Consider the following 23,870-nt stretch of genomic DNA (forward strand, 5'->3'; position numbering starts at 1 on the left):
ATTTACTTCTGCAGATGCACTCAAACCTTATACTCCAGTCACGTGTAAAGCTGCACTCAGATCTTATACTCCAGTCACATGTAAAGCTGCACTCAAAAACCTTATACTCCAGTCACTTCTGCAGATGCACTCAAACCTTATACTCCAGTCACGTGTAAAGCTGCACTCAAACCTTATACTCCAGTCACATGTAAAGCTGCACTCAGATCTTATACTCCAGTCACATGTAAAGCTGCACTCAGATCTTATACTCCAGCCACATGTAAAGCTGCACTCAAACCTTATACTCCAGTCACATGTAAAGTTGCACTCCAACCTTATACTCCAGTCACATGTAAAGCTGCACTCAAACCTTATACTCCAGTCACATGTAAAGCTGCACTCAGATCTTATACTCCAGTCACATGTAAAGCTGCACTCAAACCTTATACTCCAGTCACATGTAAAGCTGCACTCAGATCTTATACTACAGTCACATGTAAAGCTGCACTCAGATCTTATACTACAGTCACATGTAAAGCTGCACTCAGATCTTATACTCCAGTCACATGTAAAGCTGCACTCAGATCTTATACTCCAGTCACGTGTAAAGCTGCACTCAGATCTTATACTCCAGTCACGTGTAAAGCTGCACTCAGATCTTATACTCCAGTCACATGTAAAGCTGCACTCAGATCTTATACTCCAGTCACATGTAAAGCTGCAATCAGATCTTATACTCCAGTCACATGTAAAGCTGCACTCAGATCTTATACTCCAGTCACATGTAAAGCTGCACTCAGATCTTATACTCCAGTCATATGTAAAGCTGCACTCAGATCTTATACTCCAGTCACATCTAAAGCTGCAGTCACTTGATTTACAGAATTGTGAATGCAGCTCTGGAGGTGACTAACATTACATGTTACAAAGTTGTTTATCATCCTCTGTAGATTTGACAATTTTTTCTTATCTGTAACTCACCGCAGCGACAAGACCCCAACTCCTGTTGTACCAACTCCAGTTTTATTTGGCAGCGGAAGCAGCGGCGCCGGCTCTTCTGTTTGGGGCGGTTGCGGTCGGATCCTTCCCCGCTGTCTAATAGTCGAGGTCGTTTTATAGGGGAAGCATCGTCCTCTGACTGGGAATCTGCAAGAGAAACATAGTCACGTTATTAACAATGTAATAATATAATGTTATACCGATAGATAATATAATGTAATAATATAATGTTATACCGATAGATAATATAATGTAATAATATAATGTTATACCGATAGATAATATACTGTTATACCGATAGATAATATAATGTAATAATATAATGTCATAGATACAATGTAATAATATAATGTCATAGATACAATGTAATAATATAATGTTATTGAGATACAATGTAATAATATAATGTTATACCGATAGATAATATAATGTAATAATATAATGTTATACCGATAGATAATATAATGTAATAATATAATGTTATACCGATAGATAATACAATGTAATAATATAATGTTATACAGATAGATAATACAATGTAATAATATAATGTTATACAGATAGATAATACAATGTAATAATATAATGTTATACAGATAGATACAATGTAATAATATAATGTTATACCGATAGATAATATAATGTAATAATATACTGTTATACCGATAGATAATATAATGTAATAATATAATGTTATACCGATAGATAATATAATGTAATAATATAATGTTATACCGATAGATAATATAATGTAATAATATACTGTTATACCGATAGATAATATAATGTAATAATATAATGTTATACTGATAGATAATATACTGTTATACCGATAGATAATATAATGTAATAATATAATGTTATACCGATAGATAATATACTGTTATACCGATAGATAATATAATGTAATAATATAATGTCATAGATACAATGTAATAATATAATGTCATAGATACAATGTAATAATATAATGTTATTGAGATACAATGTAATGATATAATGTAATATAGATACAATGTAATAATATAATGTCATAGATACAATGTAATAATATAATGTTATAGATACAATGTAATAATATAATGTCATAGAGATACAATGTAATAATATAATGTTATAGATACAATGTAATAATATAATGTCATAGATACAATGTAATAATATAATGTCATAGATACAATGTAATAATATAATGTTATAGATACAATGTAATAATATAATGTCATAGAGATACAATGTAATAATATAATGTTATAGATACAATGTAATAATATAATGTCATAGATACAATGTAATAATATAATGTCATAGATACAATGTAATAATATAATGTCATAGATACAATGTAATAATATAATGTCATAGATACAATGTAATAATATAATGTTATACCGATAGATAATATAATGTAATAATATAATGTTATACCGATAGATAATATAATGTAATAATATAATGTTTTACCGATAGATAATATAATGTAATAATATAATGTTATACCGATAGATAATATAATGTAATAATATAATGTTATACCGATAGATAATATAATGTAATAATATAATGTCATAGAGATACAATGTAATATAATGTCATAGATACAATGTAATAATATAATGTCATAGATACAATGTAATAATATAATGTCATAGATACAATGTAATAATATAATGTTATTGAGATACAATGTAATAATATAATGTCATAGATACAATGTAATAATATAATGTTATAGATACAATGTAATAATATAATGTTATTGAGATACAATGTAATAATATAATGTCATAGATACAATGTAATAATATAATGTTATAGATACAATGTAATAATATAATGTTATAGATACAATGTAATGATATAATGTAATATAGATACAATGTAATAATATAATGTCATAGAGATACAATGTAATAATATAATGTTATATAGATACAATGTAATAATATAATGTTATAGATACAATGTAATAATATAATGTTATAGATACAATGTAATAATATATTATAGAGATACAATGTAATAATATAATGTTATAGATACAATGTAATAATATAATGTTATAGATACAATGTAATAATATATTATAGAGATACAATGTAATAATATAATGTTATATAGATACAATGTAATAATATAATGTTATAGATACAATGTAATAATATAATGTTATAGAGATACAATGTAATAATATAATATTATATAGATACAATGTAATAATATATTATAGAGATACAATGTAATAATATATTATAGAGATACAATGTAATAATATATTATAGAGATACAATGTAATAATATAATGTTATAGAGATACAATGTAATAATATAATGTTATAGATACAATGTAATAATATAATGTCATAGAGATACAATGTAATAATATAATGTTATACAGATAGATATAATGTAATAATATAATGTTATACAGATAGATATAATGTAATAATATAATGTTATACAGATAGATACAATGTAATAATATGTTATACAGATAGATACAATGTAATAATATAATGTTATACCGATAGATAATATAATGTAATAATATACCGTTGTACCGATAGATAATATAATGTAATAATATAATGTTATACCGATAGATAATATAATGTAATAATATAATGTTGTACCGATAGATAATATAATGTAATAATATAATGTTATACCGATAGATAATATAATGTAATAATATAATGTTATACCGATAGATAATACAATGTAATAATATAATGTTATACAGATAGATAATATAATGTAATAATATAATGTTATACCGATAGATAATATAATGTTATACCGATAGATAATATAATGTAATAATATACTGTTATACCGATAGATAATACAATGTAATAATATAATGTTATACCGATAGATAATACAATGTAATAATATAATGTTATACAGATAGATAATACAATGTAATAATATAATGTTATACTGATAGATAATACAATGTAATAATATAATGTTATACAGATAGATAATACAATGTAATAATATAATGTTATACAGATAGATACAATGTAATAATATAATGTTATACCGATAGATAATATAATGTAATAATATACTGTTATACCGATAGATAATATAATGTAATAATATAAAGTTATACAGATAGATACAATGTAATAATATAATGTTATACCGATAGATAATATAATGTAATAATATAATGTTATACCGATAGATAATACAATGTAATAATATACTGTTATACCGATAGATAATATAATGTTATACCGATAGATAATATAATGTAATAATATAATGTTATACAGATAGATAATATAATGTAATAATATAATGTTATACAGATAGATATAATGTAATCATATAATGTTATACAGATAGATAATATAATGTAATAATATAATGTTATACAGATAGATATAATGTAATCATATAATGTTATACAGATAGATAATATAATGTAATAATATAATGTTATACAGATAGATAATATAATGTAATAATATAATGTTATACTGATAGATAATATAATGTAATAATATAATGTTATACTGATAGATAATATAATGTAATAATATAATGTTATACTGATAGATAATACAATGTAATAATATAATGTTATACAGATAGATAATATAATGTAATAATATAATGTTATACTGATAGATAATATAATGTAATAATATAATGTTATACCGATAGATAATACAATGTAATAATATAATGTTATACAGATAGATAATACAATGTAATAATATAATGTTATACAGATAGATAATATAATGTAATAATATAATGTTATACTGATAGATAATATAATGTAATAATATAATGTTATACTGATAGATAATACAATGTAATAATATAATGTTATACAGATAGATAATACAATGTAATAATATAATGTTATACAGATAGATACAATGTAATAATATAATGTTATACCGATAGATAATATAATGTAATAATATAATGTTATACTGATAGATAATATAATGTAATAATATACTGTTATACCGATAGATAATATAATGTAATAATATAATGTTATACCGATAGATAATATAATGTAATAATATAATGTTATACTGATAGATAATACAATGTAATAATATACTGTTATACCGATAGATAATATAATGTTATACCGATAGATAATATAATGTAATAATATAATGTTATACCGATAGATAATATAATGTAATAATATAAAGTTATACAGATTTGGGGACCAGCCCCAGTTTCCCAGGTTTTATGGTTCATCTGAGGACATATCAGTGACCAGAGTCACATCCGATCTGATTGGCAGAGGCGGCGCTGTACAGACTGACTCCATATTGTAGCCGCACAGGCTTTTCATCTCTTTGTGTTGGTTTCACATGTTTTTTAGAAGATCCCAATAAATGTTATGGCCCAAACTCTCTGTGATTCTGATTTAATCTTTTCCTACTATCTGTGTTGTCCAAGTTTCTGTGATTTTTCTGTACGGGGCTGATGTCAGACCTGAACTCCTCGAAGGAATCTACCATTGGCTCTCAATGCACTTGAAAGCAGTGGCCCCCGATAAGTGGTTAGGGCCCCAGTGATGGGTATGACATCTTCTCTGCTGGGGTCTCAGGGTTTGTATGTACATATGTGTCTCCATGATAATCTGCACGTCTATCGCTGTGTATAGATCTGGACTGTACCTGGTCTCTTCACTAGAACTCTGAATGGCGGATACAATGTTGTAGGCAGATGTATCTCAGCAGATGTATCACAGTAGATGTATCACAGTAGATGTATCACAGTAGATGTATTATAGTAGATGTATCACAGTAGATGTATCACAGTAGATGTATCACAGTAGATGTATCACAGTAGATGTATCACAGTAGATGTATCACAGTAGATGTATTACAGTAGATGTATTACAGTAGATGTATCACAGTAGATGTATCACAGTAGATGTATCACAGTAGATGTATCACAGTAGATGTATCACAGTAGATGTATCACAGTAGATGTATTATAGTAGATGTATCATAGTAGATGTATCACAGTAGATGTATCTCAGCAGATGTATCACAGTAGATGTATCACAGTAGATGTATCACAGTAGATGTATCACAGTAGATGTATCACAGTAGATGTATCACAGTAGATGTATTACAGTAGATGTATTACAGTAGATGTATCACAGTAGATGTATTATAGAAGATGTATCACAGTAGATGTATTACAGTAGATGTATTACAGTAGATGTATCACAGTAGATGTATCACAGTAGATGTATCACAGTAGATGTATCACAGTAGATGTATCACAGTAGATGTATCACAGTAGATGTATTACAGTAGATGTATCACAGTAGATGTATCACAGTAGATGTATCACAGTAGATGTATTACAGTAGATGTATTACAGTAGATGTATTACAGTAGATGTATTATAGTAGATGTATCACAGTAGATGTATTACAGTAGATGTATCACAGTAGATGTATCACAGTAGATGTATCACAGTAGATGTATTATAGTAGATGTATTACAGTAGATCTATTACAGTAGATGTATCACAGTAGATGTATCATAGTAGATGTATTATAGTAGATGTATTACAGTAGATGTATTATAGTAGATGTATTATAGTAGATGTATCACAGTAGATGTATCACAGTAGATGTATCACAGTAGATGTATTATAGTAGATGTATTACAGTAGATGTATTATAGTAGATGTATTATAGTAGATGTATCACAGTAGATGTATCACAGTAGATGTATCACAGTAGATGTATTATAGTAGATGTATCACAGTAGATGTATTATAGTAGATGTATCACAGTAGATGTATCACAGTAGATGTATTATAGTAGATGTATCACAGTAGATGTATCACAGTAGATGTATCACAGTAGATGTATCACAGTAGATGTATCACAGTAGATGTATTATAGTAGATGTATCACAGTAGATGTATCACAGTAGATGTATTACAGTAGATGTATTATAGTAGATGTATTACAGTAGATGTATTACAGTAGATGTATTACAGTAGATGTATCACAGTAGATGTATTATAGTAGATGTATTACAGTAGATGTATTACAGTAGATGTATTACAGTAGATGTATTATAGTAGATGTATTATAATAGATGTATCACAGTAGATGTATCACAGTAGATGTATCACAGTAGATGTATTATAGTAGATGTATCACAGTAGATGTATTATAGTAGATGTATCACAGTAGATGTATCACAGTAGATGTATCACAGTAGATGTATTATAGTAGATGTATTATAGTAGATGTATTACAGTAGATGTATTACAGTAGATGTATTACAGTAGATGTATTACAGTAGATGTATTACAGTAGAAGTATCACAGTAGAAGTATCACAGTAGATGTATCACAGTAGATGTATAACAGTAGATGTATCACAGTAGATGTATCACAGTAGATGTATCACAGTAGATGTATCACAGTAGATGTATCATAGTAGATGTATTATAGTAGATGTATCACAGTAGATGTATCACAGTAGATGTATCACAGTAGATGTATCATAGTAGATGTATTATAGTAGATGTATCACAGTAGATGTATCATAGTAGATGTATTATAGTAGATGTATCACAGTAGATGTATCACAGTAGATGTATCACAGTAGATGTATCACAGTAGATGTATCATAGTAGATGTATCATAGTAGATGTATTATAGTAGATGTATCACAGTAGATGTATCACAGTAGATGTATCACAGTAGATGTATCACAGTAGATGTATCATAGTAGATGTATTATAGTAGATGTATCACAGTAGATGTATAACAGTAGATGTATCACAGTAGATGTATCACAGTAGATGTATCACAGTAGATGTATCACAGTAGATGTATTATAGTAGATGTATCACAGCAGATGTTTCACAGTAGATGTATCATAGTAGATGTATTATAGTAGATGTATCACAGTAGATGTATTACAGTAGATGTATTACAGTAGATGTATTATAGTAGATGTATTATAGTAGATGTATCACAGTAGATGTATCACAGTAGATGTATTACAGTAGATGTATCACAGTAGATGTATTATAGAAGATGTATCACAGTAGATGTATCACAGTAGATGTATTATAGAAGATGTATCACAGTAGATGTATTATAGTAGATGTATCACAGTAGATGTATCACAGTAGATGTATCACAGTAGATGTATTATAGTAGATGTATTATAGTAGATGTATCACAGTAGATGTATCACAGTAGATGTATTATAGAAGATGTATCACAGTAGATGTATTATAGTAGATGTATTACAGTAGATGTATTACAGTAGATGTATTACAGTAGATGTATTACAGTAGATGTATCACAGTAGATGTATCACAGTAGATGTATCACAGTAGATGTATCACAGTAGATGTATAACAGTAGATGTATAACAGTAGATGTATCACAGTAGATGTATCACAGTAGATGTATCACAGTAGATGTATCACAGTAGATGTATCATAGTAGATGTATCACAGTAGATGTATCACAGTAGATGTATCACAGTAGATGTATCACAGTAGATGTATTATAGATGTATCACAGTAGATGTATCACAGTAGATGTATCACAGTAGATGTATTATAGAAGATGTATCACAGTAGATGTATTATAGATGTATCACAGTAGATGTATCACAGTAGATGTATCACAGTAGATGTATCACAGTAGATGTATCACAGTAGATGTATCACAGTAGATGTATCACAGTCGATGTATCACAGTCGATGTATCACAGTCGATGTATCACAGTCGATGTATCACAGTCGATGTATCACAGCAGATTATTCTGGGGGCCCCACCACATCCTATACATATAAGGCCACTATCACATCAGGGCTCTTATTTGCCGCCTCTCTATTTGTTCCTGTCAGTAATCAGGTGACATTACATCCAGCAGAGGATCTGCGGTCTACGTTCGCGGAGAACAAAGCCCAGTGTGGTGCGACGGCTGCAGAGAGGATGAAAGAGCCGGGAGACTGTGTGATACGTTGCGCACTCCTGTGTGTATGAGGAACAATATAAATGTAAATCCACAAAGCCCATGCGTGCCACCGCACCGCTACACCCACGCCTCCGGCTCCAAGGCTATACCTCTCATGATCAAGCAGAGCAATGCCTCCTATGAAGATACAGCCAGTTACGGCGTCCGCGGGTGACAGAGGTGTTAATACTATTTTTATTTCTGATTTGTAAAACATGAGATCACTGACTGCTCTGATGGCGTCTGTCACCTACAGTCTACACTGATGGCCCCTGTCACCTACAGTCTACACTGATGGCGTCTGTCACCTACAATCTACACTGATGGCGCCTGTCACCTACAGTCTACACTGAGGCCCCTGTCACCTACAATCTACACTGATGGCGCCTGTCACCTACAGTCTGCACGGATGGCCCCTGTCACCTACAGTCTACACTGATGGCCCCTGTCACCTACAATCTACACTGATGGCGCCTGTCACCTACAGTCTGCACGGATGGCCCCTGTCACCTACAGTCTACACTGATGGCTCCTGTCACCTACAATCTGCACTGATGGCGCCTGTCACCTACAATCTGCATTGATGGCCCCTGTCACCTACAATCTACACTGATGGCGCCTGTCACCTACAGTCTGCACGGATGGCCCCTGTCACCTACAGTCTACACTGATGGCTCCTGTCACCTACAGTCTACACTGATAGCCCCTGTCACCTACAATCTGCACGGATGGCCCCTGTCACCTACAATCTGCATTGATGGCCCCTGTCACCTACAGTCTGCACTGATGGCCCCTGTCACCTACAGTCTGCACTGATAGCCCCTGTCACCTACAGTCTGCACTGATAGCCCCTGTCACCTACAGTCTACACTGATGGCCCCTGTCACCTACAATCTGCACTGATGGCCCCTGTCACCTACAATCTGCACTGATGGCGCCTGTCACCTACAATCTGTACTGATGGCGCCTGTCACCTACAATCTACACTGATAGCCCCTGTCACCTACAATCTACACTGATGGCACCTGTCACCTACAATCTGCACTGATGGCACCTGTCACCTACAATCTGCACTGATGGCCCCTGTAACCTACAATCTGCACTGATGGCCCCTGTAAACTACAATCTACACTGATGGCCCCTGTCACCTACAATCTGCACTGATGGCGCCTGTCACCTACAATCTGCACTGATGGCCCCTGTCACCTACAATCTACACTGATGGCCCCTGTCCCCTACAATCTACACTGATGGCCCCTGTCCCCTACAATCTGCACTGATGGCGCCTGTCACCTACAATCTGCACTGATGGGGCCTGTCACCTACAATCTGCACTGATGGCGCCTGTCACCTACAATCTGTACTGATGGCGCCTGTCCCCTACAATCTACACTGATGGCGCCTGTCACCTACAATCTACACTGATGGCGCCTGTCACCTACAATCTACACTGATGGCGCCTGTCACCTACAATCTACACTGATGGCGCCTGTCACCTACAATCTACACTGATGGCACCTGTCACCTACAATCTGCACTGATGGCACCTGTCACCTACGGTCTACACTGATGGTGCCTGTCACCTACAATCTGCACTGATGGCCCCTGTCACCTACAATCTACACTGATGGCACCTGTCACCTCCAATCTACACTGATGGCGCCTGTTACCTACGGTCTACACTGATGGCGCCTGTCACCTACAATCTGCACTGATGGCGCCTGTCACCTACAATCTGCACTGATGGCGCCTGTCACCTACAATCTGCACTGATGGCACCTGTCACCTACGGTCTACACTGATGGCGCCTGTCACCTACAATCTACACTGATGGCGCCTGTCACCTACAATCTACACTGATGGCGCCTGTCACCTACAATCTACACTGATGGTGCCTGTCACCTACAATCTGCACTGATGGCCCCTGTCACCTACAATCTGCACTGATGGCGCCTGTCACCTACAATCTGCACTGATGGCCCCTGTCACCTACAATCTACACTGATGGCACCTGTCACCTCCAATATACACTGATGGCGCCTGTTACCTACGGTCTACACTGATGGCGCCTGTTACCTACGGTCTACACTGATGGCGCCTGTCACCTACAATCTGCACTGATGGCGCCTGTCACCTACAATCTGCACTGATGGCACCTGTCACCTACGGTCTACACTGATGGCGTCTGTCACCTACAATCTGCACTGATGACCCCTGTCACCTACAATCTGCACTGATGGTGCCTGTTACCTATGGTCTACACTGATGGCGCCTGTCACCTTCAATCTGCACTGATGGCCCCTGTTACCTACGGTCTACACTGATGGCACCTGCCACCTACGGTCTACACTGTTGGCACCTATCGCCTACGGTCTACACTGATGGCACCTGTCACCTACGGTCTACACTGATGGCCCCTGTCACCTACTGTCTACACTGATGGCGCCTGTCACCTACGGTCTACACTGATGGCACCTGTCACCTACGGTCTACACTGATGGCGCCTGTCACCTACAATCTGCACTGATGGCCCCTGTCACCTACAATCTGCACTGATGGCCCGTCACATACGGTCTACACTGATGGCGCCTGTCACCTACGGTCTACACTGATGGCGCCTGTCACCTACAATCTGCATTGATGGCCCCTGTCACCTACGGTCTACACTGATGGCCCGTCACCTACGGTCTACACTGATGGCGCCTGTCACCTACGGTCTACACTGATGGCGCCTGTCACCTACAATCTGCACTGATGGCCCCTGTCACCTACAGTCGGCATTGATGGCCCCTGTCACCTAAGGTCTACACTGATGGCGCCTGTCACCTACGGTCTACACTGATGGCACCTGTCACCTACGGTCTACACTGATGGCGCCTGTCCCCTACAATCTGCACTGATGGCTCCTGTAACCTACAATCTGCACTGATGGCCCCTGTCACCTATGTTCTACACTGATGGCGCCTGTCAACTACGATCTACACTGATGACGCCTGTCACCTTCAATCTGCACTGATGGCCCCTGTCACCTACGGTCTACACTGATGGCCCCTGTCTCCTACGGTCTACACTGATGGCGCCTGTCACCTACGGTCTACAGTGATGGCGCCTGTCACCTACGGTCTACACTGATGGCGCCTGTCACCTACGGTCTACACTGATTGCCCCTGTCACCTACCGTCTACACTGATGGCCCGTCACCTACGGTCTACACTGATGGCGCCTGTCACCTACGGTCTACACTGATGGCGCCCGTCACCTACAATCTGCACTGATGGCCCCTGTCACCTACAGTCGGCATTGATGGCCCCTGTCACCTAAGGTCTACACTGATGGCGCCTGTCACCTACGGTCTACACTGATGGCACCTGTCACCTACGGTCTACACTGATGGCACCTGTCACCTACGGTCTACACTGATGGCGCCTATCACCTACAATCTGCACGGATGGCCCCTGTCACTTACAATCTGCACTGATGGCTCCTGTCACCTACAATCTGCACTGATGGTCCCTGTCACCTACAATCTGCATTGATGGCCCCTGTCACCTACAATCTGCACTGATGGCCCCTGTCACCTACAATCTGCACTGATGGCTCCTGTCACCTAAAATCTGCACTGATGGCTCCTGTCACCTACAATCTGCACTGATGGCCCCTGTCACCTACAATCTGCACTGATGGCGCCTGTCACCTACAATCTGCAATGATGGCGCCTGTCACCTACAATGTGTACTGATGTCCCCTGTCACCTATGGTCTGCACTGATGACCCCTGTCACCTATGGTCTACACTGATGGCCCCTGTCACCTACAATCTGCACAGATGGCCCCTGTCACCTACGGTCTACACTGATGGCGCCTGTCACCTACGGTCTACACTGATGGTGCGTGTCACCTACAATCTGCATTGATGGCCCCTGTCACCTACAATCTGCATTGATGGCTCCTGTCACCTACAATCTGCACTGATGGCACCTGTCACCTACAATCTGCACTGATGGCGCCTGTCACCTACAATCTGCACTGATGGCTCCTGTCACCTACGGTCTGCACTGATGGCGCCTGCCACCTACAATCTGCACTGATGGCGCCTGTCACTTATGGTCTGCACTGATGGCCCATCACCTATGGTCTACACTGATGGCCCCTGTCCCCTACAATCAGCACTGATGGCGCCTGTCACCTACAATCTGCACGGATGGCTCCTGTCACCTACGGTCTGCACTGATGGCCCCTGTCACCTATGGTCTGTACTGATGGCGCCTGTCACCTACGGTCTGTACTGATGGCAGCTGTCACCTACGGTCTACACTGATGGCGCCTGTCACCTATGGTCTGCACTTATAGCGCCTGTCACCTACGGTCTACACTGATGGCCCGTCACCTATGGTCTGTACTGATGGCGCCTGTCACCTACGGTCTGCACTGATGGCGGCTGTCACCTACGGTCTGCACGGATGGCTCCTGTCACCTACGGTCTGCACTGATGGCGCCTGTCACCTACAATCTGCACGGATGGCTCCTGTCACCTACGGTCTGCACTGATGGCCCCTGTCACCTATGGTCTGTACTGATGGCGCCTGTCACCTACGGTCTGTACTGATGGCAGCTGTCACCTACGGTCTACACTGATGGCGCCTGTCACCTATGGTCTGCACTTATAGCGCCTGTCACCTACGGTCTGCACTGATGGCCCGTCACCTATGGTCTGTACTGATGGCGCCTGTCACCTACGGTCTGCACTGATGGCGGCTGTCACCTACGGTCTGCACACAATGTATTGTGACTTTAGTATTGGATGGATTGATATTCTAGCTTTTTCCTCATAACGTGATCTGGTCGTTCAGGTAATAACTTCCCTCCATATCGCGTTCTTAGAACATAGTAATTGAAATAAAAACCAAAAAGGTTGTCTAACAGACATTATGCATATTTTCTACAAATATTTAACCCTCACATTATTCACAAAGAGATTCTGGCCTTATGACCTCATAATACAGAACATGTTGAGCACCCTGGTAGTGCCTCAGGCGTTTCTCATCCGCGGCGCAGGGGATGGCGGTAGTCGCTGATTAATAATTCCACATCTATAAAATTTTCCGCTAACCTGATAAATGAGGAGATCTGTATTCAGAGCAGAATCATTACAGGGATGAGACGTCTGAAGAGGAAGCGCTAAGATGCGTCTACAAAGGGTCAAGAGCCGCCGACCTCACCGCAACGCTCATTATGTGCCTCCTAGAAAATACAATGCGGCTTCACTGAGCTCCGTGCTTAAAAGAGACCGAACATGGGAGCCAACAAGATACTATGTCAACCGCGCCAAGAGGGAAGGATTGCGGAATAATGGATAGATTCCTGCTCAATATACTGCAATAGATGTAAAATCTAATCATACAATATATCACTCCCATCATCCCTGACCCCAGGAGCTCACAATCTAATCTCCTATCACATACAATATATCACTCCCATCATCCCTGACCTCAGGAGCTCACAATCTAATCTCCCATCATCCCTGACCCCAGGAGCTCACAATCTAATCTCCTATCATACAATGTATCACTCCCATCATCCCTGACCTCAGGAGCTCACAATCTAATCTCCTATCATACAATGTATCACTCCCATCATCCCTGACCCCAGGAGCTCACAATCTAATCTATCACATACAATGTATCACTCCCATCATCCCTGACCTCAGGAGCTCACAATCTTATCTCCTATCATACAATGTATCACTCCCATCATCCCTGATCCCAGGAGATCACAATCTAATCTCCTATCATACAATGTATCACTCCCATCATCCCTGACCCCAGAAGCTCACAATCTAATCTATCACATACAATGTATCACTCCCATCATCCCTGACCTCAGGAGCTCACAATCTTATCTCCTATCATACAATGTATCACTCCCATCATCCCTGACCCCAGAAGATCACAATCTAATCTCCTATCACATACAATGTATCACTCCCATCATCCCTGACCCCAGAAGCTCACAATCTAATCTATCACATACAATGTATCACTCCCATCATCCCTGACCCCAGGAGCTCACAATCTAATCTCCTATCACATACAATGTATCACTCCCATCATCCCTGACCTCAGGAGCTCACAATCTAATCTCCTATCATGGAATGTATCACTCCCATCATCCCTGACCCCAGGAGCTCACAATCTAATCTCCTATCATACAATGTATCACTCCCATCATCCCTGACCCCAGGAGCTCACAATCTAATCTCCTATCATACATTGTATCACTCCCATCATCCCGCAGCTCATGTATTCCCAGGTGACTTCCTCGCCCCCCTCCATGTCACAGGGACCCTTTATAGCAGTGTTTTCCAGCTGTTGCAAAACTACAACTCCCAGGATGCCCGGACATGCTGGGAGTTATAGTTTAGCAAACAAGATGGGAAGGGAAGATTATTGGCCTCATTAGGTCACAATTTTGAGTGAAGTTCCAGTGTCAGCACACGCGCAGGATTATGCGGACGCGCTGAATACACGCGGCCTTAACATTTTCAATTACGTGTTTACTGGCGACGGGCAAATTAAATTCAGAAGCAGATGGAATCTCTGACAGGATCGGACAGCGCTGCAAGCTATGGGTGATGTAGAACGAGGGCTCAACCATGTAACAAGCAGAGAACGCGGTGACGGCGCCGTCACTTCCCCGATCGATACAGGAGGGAACGCGGATCGCACCCGGCCAGTGACTCATTCTCATCACTAATTTGTGGCTTTATTTCGGTCTCTCAGTCCTCGCACCTGCAGGTTCCTTCCTCCCCGGTGGGATCAGCATCTCGGGTGCGGGAACAGGTCAGGAACACTGAGCGACAAATCTGAGGCAAGGGCCCGAAAATAGAAAAAAGTCAGAGAAGGTTTCCTGCGGTTATTACGGCTTCCTGACTGGACTGTAATAAACCTTCACAAGATCCATCTCATTTATCTAGTCACAAATAAAAGGAACCGTCCACATTTCCCGTTTTTTGTCTATTAGTGTTTGAGGCAGTAACTCTCACAGCTGATCATTTGCTCTGGATCAGCTAATCTTGACTGCCAACTATGGACTGTTCGGAGTTGTTCACTTAGATTTTGTTCACTCCCATGGTGGTGTATGTTGTAAAATATTCGTTGTTGGGAGTCCCTAGTTGCGGATCCTTTTAAAAATGTACACAATTCGTTGTGTTGAGCTGCAGCAGCACCTTTTCCCTCTACCACCTGCCCTGAACTACATGACTGATGTACATGGCTCAGCTCATAGTCCTGTATGATTGATGTACAGGGCTAGGCTTCCATCTCAACATGATTGATGTACAGGGCTCAGCTTTCAGGGCTGCATGATTGATGTACAGGGCTCAGCTTCCAGGGCTGCATGATTGATGTACAGGGCTCAGCTTCTATCCCAACATGATTAATGTACAGGGCTCAGCTTCCAGGACTGCATGATTGATGTACAGGGCTCTGCTTCCAGGGCTGCATGATTGATGTACAGGGCTCAGCTTCCATCCCAACATGATTAATGTACAGGGCTCAGCTTTTAGCCCTGCATGATTGATATACAGGGTTCAGCCTACAGCTCTGCATGATTGATGTACAGAGCTCGGCTTTCAACCCTACATGATGTACAGGGCTTAGCTTTCAGCACTACATGATTGATGGACAGGGCTCAGCTTTCAGCCCAACATGATTGACGTACAGGGCTCGGCTTCCAGCCCTGCATGATTGATGTACAGGGCTCAGCTTCAAGTGCTGCATGATTGATGTACAGGGCTCAGCTTCCAGCCCTACATAAATGATGTACAGGCCTCAACTTCCAGTGCTGCATGATTGATGTACATGCCTCAGCTTCCAGCCCTAAATGATTGATGTACAGGGCTCAGCATCCATCCCTGCATTATTGATGTACAGGGCTTAGCTTCCAGCCATGCATGATTGATGTGCAGGGCTTGGCTTCCAGGGCTGCATGATTGATGTACAGGGCTCAGCTTCCAGGGCTGCATGATTGATGTACAGGGCTCAGCTTCCATCCCAACATGATTAATGTACAGGGCTCAGCTTTTAGCCCTGCATGATTGATATACAGGGTTCAGCTTCCAGCGCTGCATGATTGATGTACAGAGCTCGGCTTTCAACCCTACATGATGTACAGGGCTTAGCTTTCAACACTACATGATTGATGGACAGGGCTCAGCATTCAGCCCAACATGATTGATGTACAGGGTTCAGTTTCCAGCCCAACACTATTGACGTACAGGGCTCGGCTTCCAGCCCTGCATGATTGATGTACAGGGCTCAGCTTCAAGTGCTGCATGATTGATGTACAGGGCTCAGCTTCCAGCCCTACATAAATGATGTACAGGCCTCAACTTCCAGTGCTGCATGATTGATGTACAGGGTTCAGCTTCCAGCCCTACATGATTGATGTACAGGGCTTAGCATCCAGCCCTGCATTATTGATGTACAGGGCTCAGCTTCCAGCCATGCATGATTGATGTACAGGGCTTGGCTTTCAGCCCTACATGATTGACGCACAGGGTTTGGCTTTCAGTGTTACATGATTGACGTACAGGGCTCGGCTTTCAGCCTTACATGATTTGTGTACAGGGCTCAGCTTCCAGCCTTACATGATTTATGTTCAGAGATCAGTTTCAAGCCCTGCATGATTGATGTATAGGGCTTGGCATCCAGCCCTACATAATTGATGTACAGGGCTCAGCTTCCAATTCTGTATGTTATTCAGTCAAAACAGGGCAGGTGGGCGAGGAAAGGGAATCAGCACCACCAAATTGACTCTGCTAACTAAAAAAGGCACTTTTATCAATTAAGAAACAAACTTAAAGCTAAGGTTAATTTTATCCACTTGGCCTCTCTCTGCAGCTCTATACATTGTATGGAGTCGGCAGATTCACTTTACAGGGAACCTGTCATCACTTTCATACTGCATGAACCAAGAGCCATTGGGGCTGTCCCGATAGTTTCTCTCCGCCCACCATCCTTGATTTCCTAGATCCTAGATCTCTCTCTATACCTTCCCTTTAAAGGGGTACTCTGCCCGTAGACATCTTATCCCCTATCCAAAGGATAGGGGATAAGATGTCTGATCGCGGGGGTCCTGCCATTGGGGACCCCCGCGTTCTCAGTAGCAGCACCCCATCGCCATCACAGCACAGAGGAAAATCTCTGCACGTGATGACGGGGCGATACAGGGGCCAGAGCACCGTGACGTCACGGCTCCGGCCCCTCCTGACATCACTCCCCGCCCCCTTAATGTAAGTCTATGGGAGGGGCCCTGACGGCCCATGTATTGCCCCGTCATCACGCACAGAGATTTTCATCTGTGCTGTGATGATGGCGGTGTGCCGCTACTGAGAACGTGGGGGTCCCCAGCGGCGGGACCCCCACAATCAGACATCTTATCCCCTATCCTTTGGATAGGGGATAAGATGTCTAGGGGCAGAATACTCCTTTAAGGTGATTTTTAATCTTTCATAATAATCGACATGTCGGTCCATAGATATATTTCTCTTCTACAGTTATATATATCTTCTACAGTTATATATATATATATATATATATATATATATATATATTCTACAGTTATATATACCGTATATTCTACAGTTATATATATTCTACAGTTATATATACACCGTATATTCTACAGTTATATATATATTCTACAGTTATATATATATATATATATATATATATTCTACAGTTATATATATATATATATATATTCTACAGTTATATATATATATATATATATATATTCTACAGTTATATATGTATTCTACAGTTATATATGTATTCTACAGTTATATATATATATATATATATATATATTCTACAGTTATATATTTATTCTACAGTGATATATACTGTTACGCCGAGCGCTCCGGCTCCCCCTCCTCCTCCGGAGCGCTCGCGGCGTTTCCTGCCCTGCAGCGCTCCGGTCGGCAGTGCTGACCGGAGACGCTGCTCAGCTGTGCCCGGCGGGGATGCGATCCGCCTAGCGGGACGTGCCTGCTCGCGGATCGCACCCCATCCCTCTCACCTGCCCCGTCCTCCTGCTGTTCTGTCCCGGCGCGTGCGGCCCCGCTCTCTAGGGCGCGCGCCGGCTCTCTGAGATTTAAAGGGCCAGTGCACCACTAATTGGTGCCTGGCCCAATCAGTGTTAATTAGCTCCTACCTGCTCCTTGCTTATAAAAACCCACTTCCCCTTCCAGTCCTTGCCGGATCTTGTTGCCTTAGTGCCCTGTGAAAGCGTTTAGTGTGTTCCCAAGCCTATGTACCCAGACCTTCTGCTGTTGCCCCTGACTACGACTCTTGCTGCCTGCCCTGACCTTCTGCTACGTCCGACCTTGCTCTTGCCTTGCCCCTGTGTACCGTGCCTGTCTCAGCTGTCAGTTGGGGTTGAGTCGCAATCGGGTGGAACGACCTGGGGGTTACCTGCCGCTGCAAGTCCTTCCCGCTTGGCGATGGGCTCTGGTGAAAACCAGTAACCCCTTAGATTCTGTTCCCCTGATACGGCCCATGCCATCACCCCACTGACACAGAGGATCCACCACCAGTGTCCTCGCTGCATACCAGTCCGGATCCTGACAGTAGATCCGGCCATGGATCCCGCTGAGGTCCCGCTGCCTAATGTCGCTGACCTAACCACGGTGGTCGCCCAGCAATCACAACAGATCGCGCAACAAGGACAGCAGCTGACTCAACTGACCGTCATGTTGCAACAGCTTCTGCCGCAACTTCAGCAATCATCTCCTCCGCCAGCTCCTGCATCTCCTCCGCAGCGAGTTGCAGCTCCCCGCTTCCGCCTGTCTCTACCGGACAAGTTTGATGGGGACTCTAAACAGTGCCGTGGATTCCTGTCCCAATGTTCCCTACACTTGGAGATGATGTCGGACCGATTCCCCACTGAACGGTCTAAGGTGGCTTTCGTGGTCAGTCTCCTGTCTGGAAAGGCCTTGTCATGGGCCACACCGCTCTGGGACAGCAACGATCCCACCACCGCTATTATCCAGTCCTTCTTCTCAGAAGTACGTAGTGTCTTTGAGGAGCCAGCCCGGGCCTCCTCAGCCAAGACTGCTTTGCTGAACCTCGTCCAAGGGAGTTCTTCTGTAGGCAAATACGCCATCCAGTTTCGTACCCTGGCCTCTGAGCTATCCTGGAACAATGAGGCCCTCTGCACGACCTTCAAGAAAGGCTTATCCAGCAACATCAAAGATGTCCTGGCCGCACAATAAATTCCTGCAAATCTGTCTGAACTCATCCATTTGGCCACCCGCATCGACATGCGTTTCTCTGAAAGACGCCAGGAACTTCGACAGGAAAAGGATCTTGTTCGCTCCAGGCGTTTTCTCTCCCCGGCTCCTCTCTTCCAAAGTCCTTTGCAATCTGTTCCTGTGCCTTCCGCCGAGGAGGCTATGCAAGTGGATTGGTCCCGCCTGACCCTACAAGAGAGGACTCGCCGTCATAACGAGAATCTGTGCCTGTACTGTGCTAGCACCGAACATTTCCTAAAAGACTGTCCTATCCGCCCTCCGCGTCAGGAGAAACGCACGCACCTACTTCACAAGGGTGAAACGACTCTTGGTGTGAATTCTGCCTCCCCACGTCTGACTGTGCCTGTGCGGATTTCTACTTCCGCCAATTCCTCCTTCTCAGCTGTGGCCTTCTTGGACTCCGGTTCTGCAGGAAACTTTATTTTGGCCTCTTTTGTTAATAGGTTCAGCATCCCAGTAACCTGTCTAGTCAAACCGCTCTATATCTCTTCTGTTAACGGAGAAAAGTTGGACTGCACTGTGCGCTACCGCACAGAACCCCTGCCTATGAGAATTGGACTGCATCATGAAAAAATTAAATTTTTTGTTCTGCCCAACTGCACCTCTGAAGTTCTTCTCGGCCTGCCGTGGCTCCAACGTCTGCTTCCACTTGTCAAACCCCTGAGGCTCCACCTATACCGGGCCTTCCCAAGGCCTACCAGGACTTTTCAGATGTTTTCTGCAAAAAGCAAGAAGAGATCTTACCACCTCATAGGCCTTATGATTGTCCCATTGACGTCCTTCCTGGTACCACTACGCCCCGGGGCAGGATCTACCCTCTGTCTACCCCAGAGACTCAAGCCATGTCTGAGTATATCCAAGATAACCTAAAGAGAGGTTTTATTCGGAAGTCCTCATCCCCTGCTGGAGCGGGGTTCTTCTTTGTTTCTAAAAAGGATGGATCCTTACGACCATGTATTGACAACCACGGTTTAAATAAAATTACCATCAAAAACCGCTATCCCCTGCCTTTGATCTTTGAACTCTTTGCCCGTCTTCGCGGAGCTAATATATTCACTAAATTGGACTTAAGAGGTGCGTATAATCTTATCGCATCAGGAAAGGTGATGAGTGGAAGACCGCGTTCAATACTAGAGATGGACATTTTGAATATCTAGCTATACCCTTTTGGCTCTGCAACGCCCCTGCAGTCTTCCAGGACTTCGTTAATGAGATATTTCGGGACTTATTGTATACCTGTGTTTACTTGGACGACATCTTGATTTTTTCCTCTAACTTAGAGGAACACCGTCGTCATGTCCGTCTAGTGCTCCAAAGACTTGGTGAAAACCACCTGTATGCTAAATTTGAAAAATGTCTCTTTGAATGCAACAGTCTTCCTTTCCTAGGTTACCTAGTCTCTGGCCAAGGGCTTCAAATGGATCCAGATAAACTGTCAGCGGTTTTGGATTGGCCACGCCCTTCTGGACTCTGCAACGCTTCCTGGGATTTGCCAACTATTACCGACAGTTTATTCCCCACTTCTCATTGTGGCCCCTATTGTGGCCCTGACCAGGAAGAATGCCAATCCTAAGTCATGGCCTCCTCAAGCAGATGAGGCCTTCAATCGCCTCAAAGCTGCCTTCGCCTCTGCACCAGTTCTGTCCAGACCTGATCCATTGAAGCCATTCTTCCTGGAAGTTGATGCTTCCTCAGTCGGAGCCGGAGCGCTACTTCTTCAAAAAAACGCTACCGGACGTAACATTACTTGTGGTTTTTTCTCTAAAATTTTCTCTCCGGCAGAAAAGAATTACTCCATTGGAGATCGTGAACTTCTGGCCATCAAGTTAGCACTCGAGGAGTGGAGACATCTATTGGAGGGTTCCAAACACCCCATTGTCATTTACACTGACCACAAGAATCTCTCGTACCTCCAGTCCGCTCAGCGTCTGAATCCTCGCCAGGCTAATTGGTCGTTGTTTTTTGCCCGCTTTAACTTCGAGATACACTTCCGTCCCGCTGACAAAAATGTCAGAGCTAACGCCCTTTCTCGTTCCTCTGATGCCTCCGAATCTGAAACCCCTCTGCAGCATATCGTGCCGCCTGAGTGCCTGGTTTCCTCTGCTCCAGCCTCACTGGGAAAACCCCCCCTGGAAAGACTTTTGTTCCTCCACGCCTTCGTCTCAAGATCCTCAAATGGGGGCATTCCTCTCACCTAGCTGGCCATGCTGGCATTAAAAAGTCCATCCAGCTCATTTCCTGTCTGTATTGGTGGCCTACACTAGAGAGTGACGTTACTGATTTCGTTCGGGCCTGTACTATTTGTGCCCGGGATAAAACCCTTCGCCAGAAGCCTGCTGGACTCCTTCTTCCTTTGCCAGTCCCTGAGCAACCATGGTCCCAAATTGCCATGGATTTCATTACTGATCTTTCTGTATCCCATGGCAACACCGTCATCTGGGTGGTCGTTGATCGTTTTTCCAAAATGGCTCACTTCATTCCGCTTCCAGGTCTTCCTTCTGCGCCACAGTTGGCAAAGCAATTTTTTCTGCATATTTTTCGCCTTCGCTTCCCACGCATATCGTCTCGGATAGAGGCGTTCAATTTGTGTCGAAATTTTGGAGAGCTCTCTGTAACCAATTAAAAATCAAATAAAATTTCTCATCCTCCTATCACCCCCAATCCAATGGACAAGTAGAGAGAGTAAACCAGATTCTTGGTGACTACTTGCGACATTTTGTCTCCTCCCGCCAAGATGATTGGGTTGACCTTCTGCCCTGGGCTGAATTCTCGTACAATTTCAAAAATTCTTAATCCTCTGCCAAATCCCCATTCTTTGTGGTGTACGGCCGTCACCCTCTGCCCCCCCTCCCCATTCCCACTTCTTCTGGAGTTCCTGCTGTAGATGAAGTAACCCGGGATTTCTCTATTATCTGGAAGGAGACTCAAAAGTTGCTCCTACTGGCCTCGTCTCGTATGAAGAGACATGCAGATAAGAAGAGAAGAACTCCTCCTGTCTTCGCTCCTGGGGACAAAGTGTGGCTCTCTGCCAAACATATCCGGTTTGTGTTCCTAGCTACAAGCTGGTTCCACATTACCTTGGACCATTTAAAGTCAAAAGTCAAATCAATTCTGTCTCCTACAAACTTCATCTTCCTCCTTCTCTTCGTATTCCTAACTCCTTTCATGTTTCCCTTCTCAAACCTCTCGTTCTTAACCGCTTTTCCCCCCAAGGTCACCGCTCCTGCTCCTGTCTCTGGTTCCTCTGATGTCTTCACGGTAAAAGAAATCCTCGCCTCCAAGGTGGTCAGAGGTAAAAAAAATAAATAAAATTCGTTGACTGGGAGAATTGTGGCCCCGAAGAGAGGTCTTGGGAGCCCGAGGACAATATCATCGACAAGGAGCTCATCCATAGGTTCCTGGGCTCCAAAAAGAGGGGGAGACCAAAGGGGGGGTACTGCTACGCCGAGCGCTCCGGCTCCCCCTCCGGAGTGCTCGCGGTGTTTCCGGCCCTGCAGCGCTCCGGTCAGCAGTGCTGACCAGAGACGCTGCACAGCTGTGCCCGGCGGGGATGCGATCCGCCTAGCGGGAC

The 23,870-nt window shown here is 41.9% G+C and overlaps 1 protein-coding gene across 1 annotated transcript in view; it reads right to left on the minus strand.

Moving 5' to 3' along the window:
• ZFAND3 (zinc finger AN1-type containing 3) overlaps nucleotides 1–23,870 on the minus strand; it is a 195,824-nt gene that overhangs the window by 17,555 nt on the left and 154,399 nt on the right. Inside the window, exon 5 of the mRNA XM_056568669.1 lies at nucleotides 964–1,128. Within this exon, the coding sequence (XP_056424644.1) occupies nucleotides 964–1,128 (165 nt within the window). The remainder of the gene's footprint in view (nucleotides 1–963; nucleotides 1,129–23,870) is intronic.

The sequence above is a fragment of the Hyla sarda genome, chromosome 3 (genome assembly GCF_029499605.1).
Source record: "Hyla sarda isolate aHylSar1 chromosome 3, aHylSar1.hap1, whole genome shotgun sequence".
NCBI classification, from domain to species: domain Eukaryota; kingdom Metazoa; phylum Chordata; class Amphibia; order Anura; family Hylidae; genus Hyla; species Hyla sarda.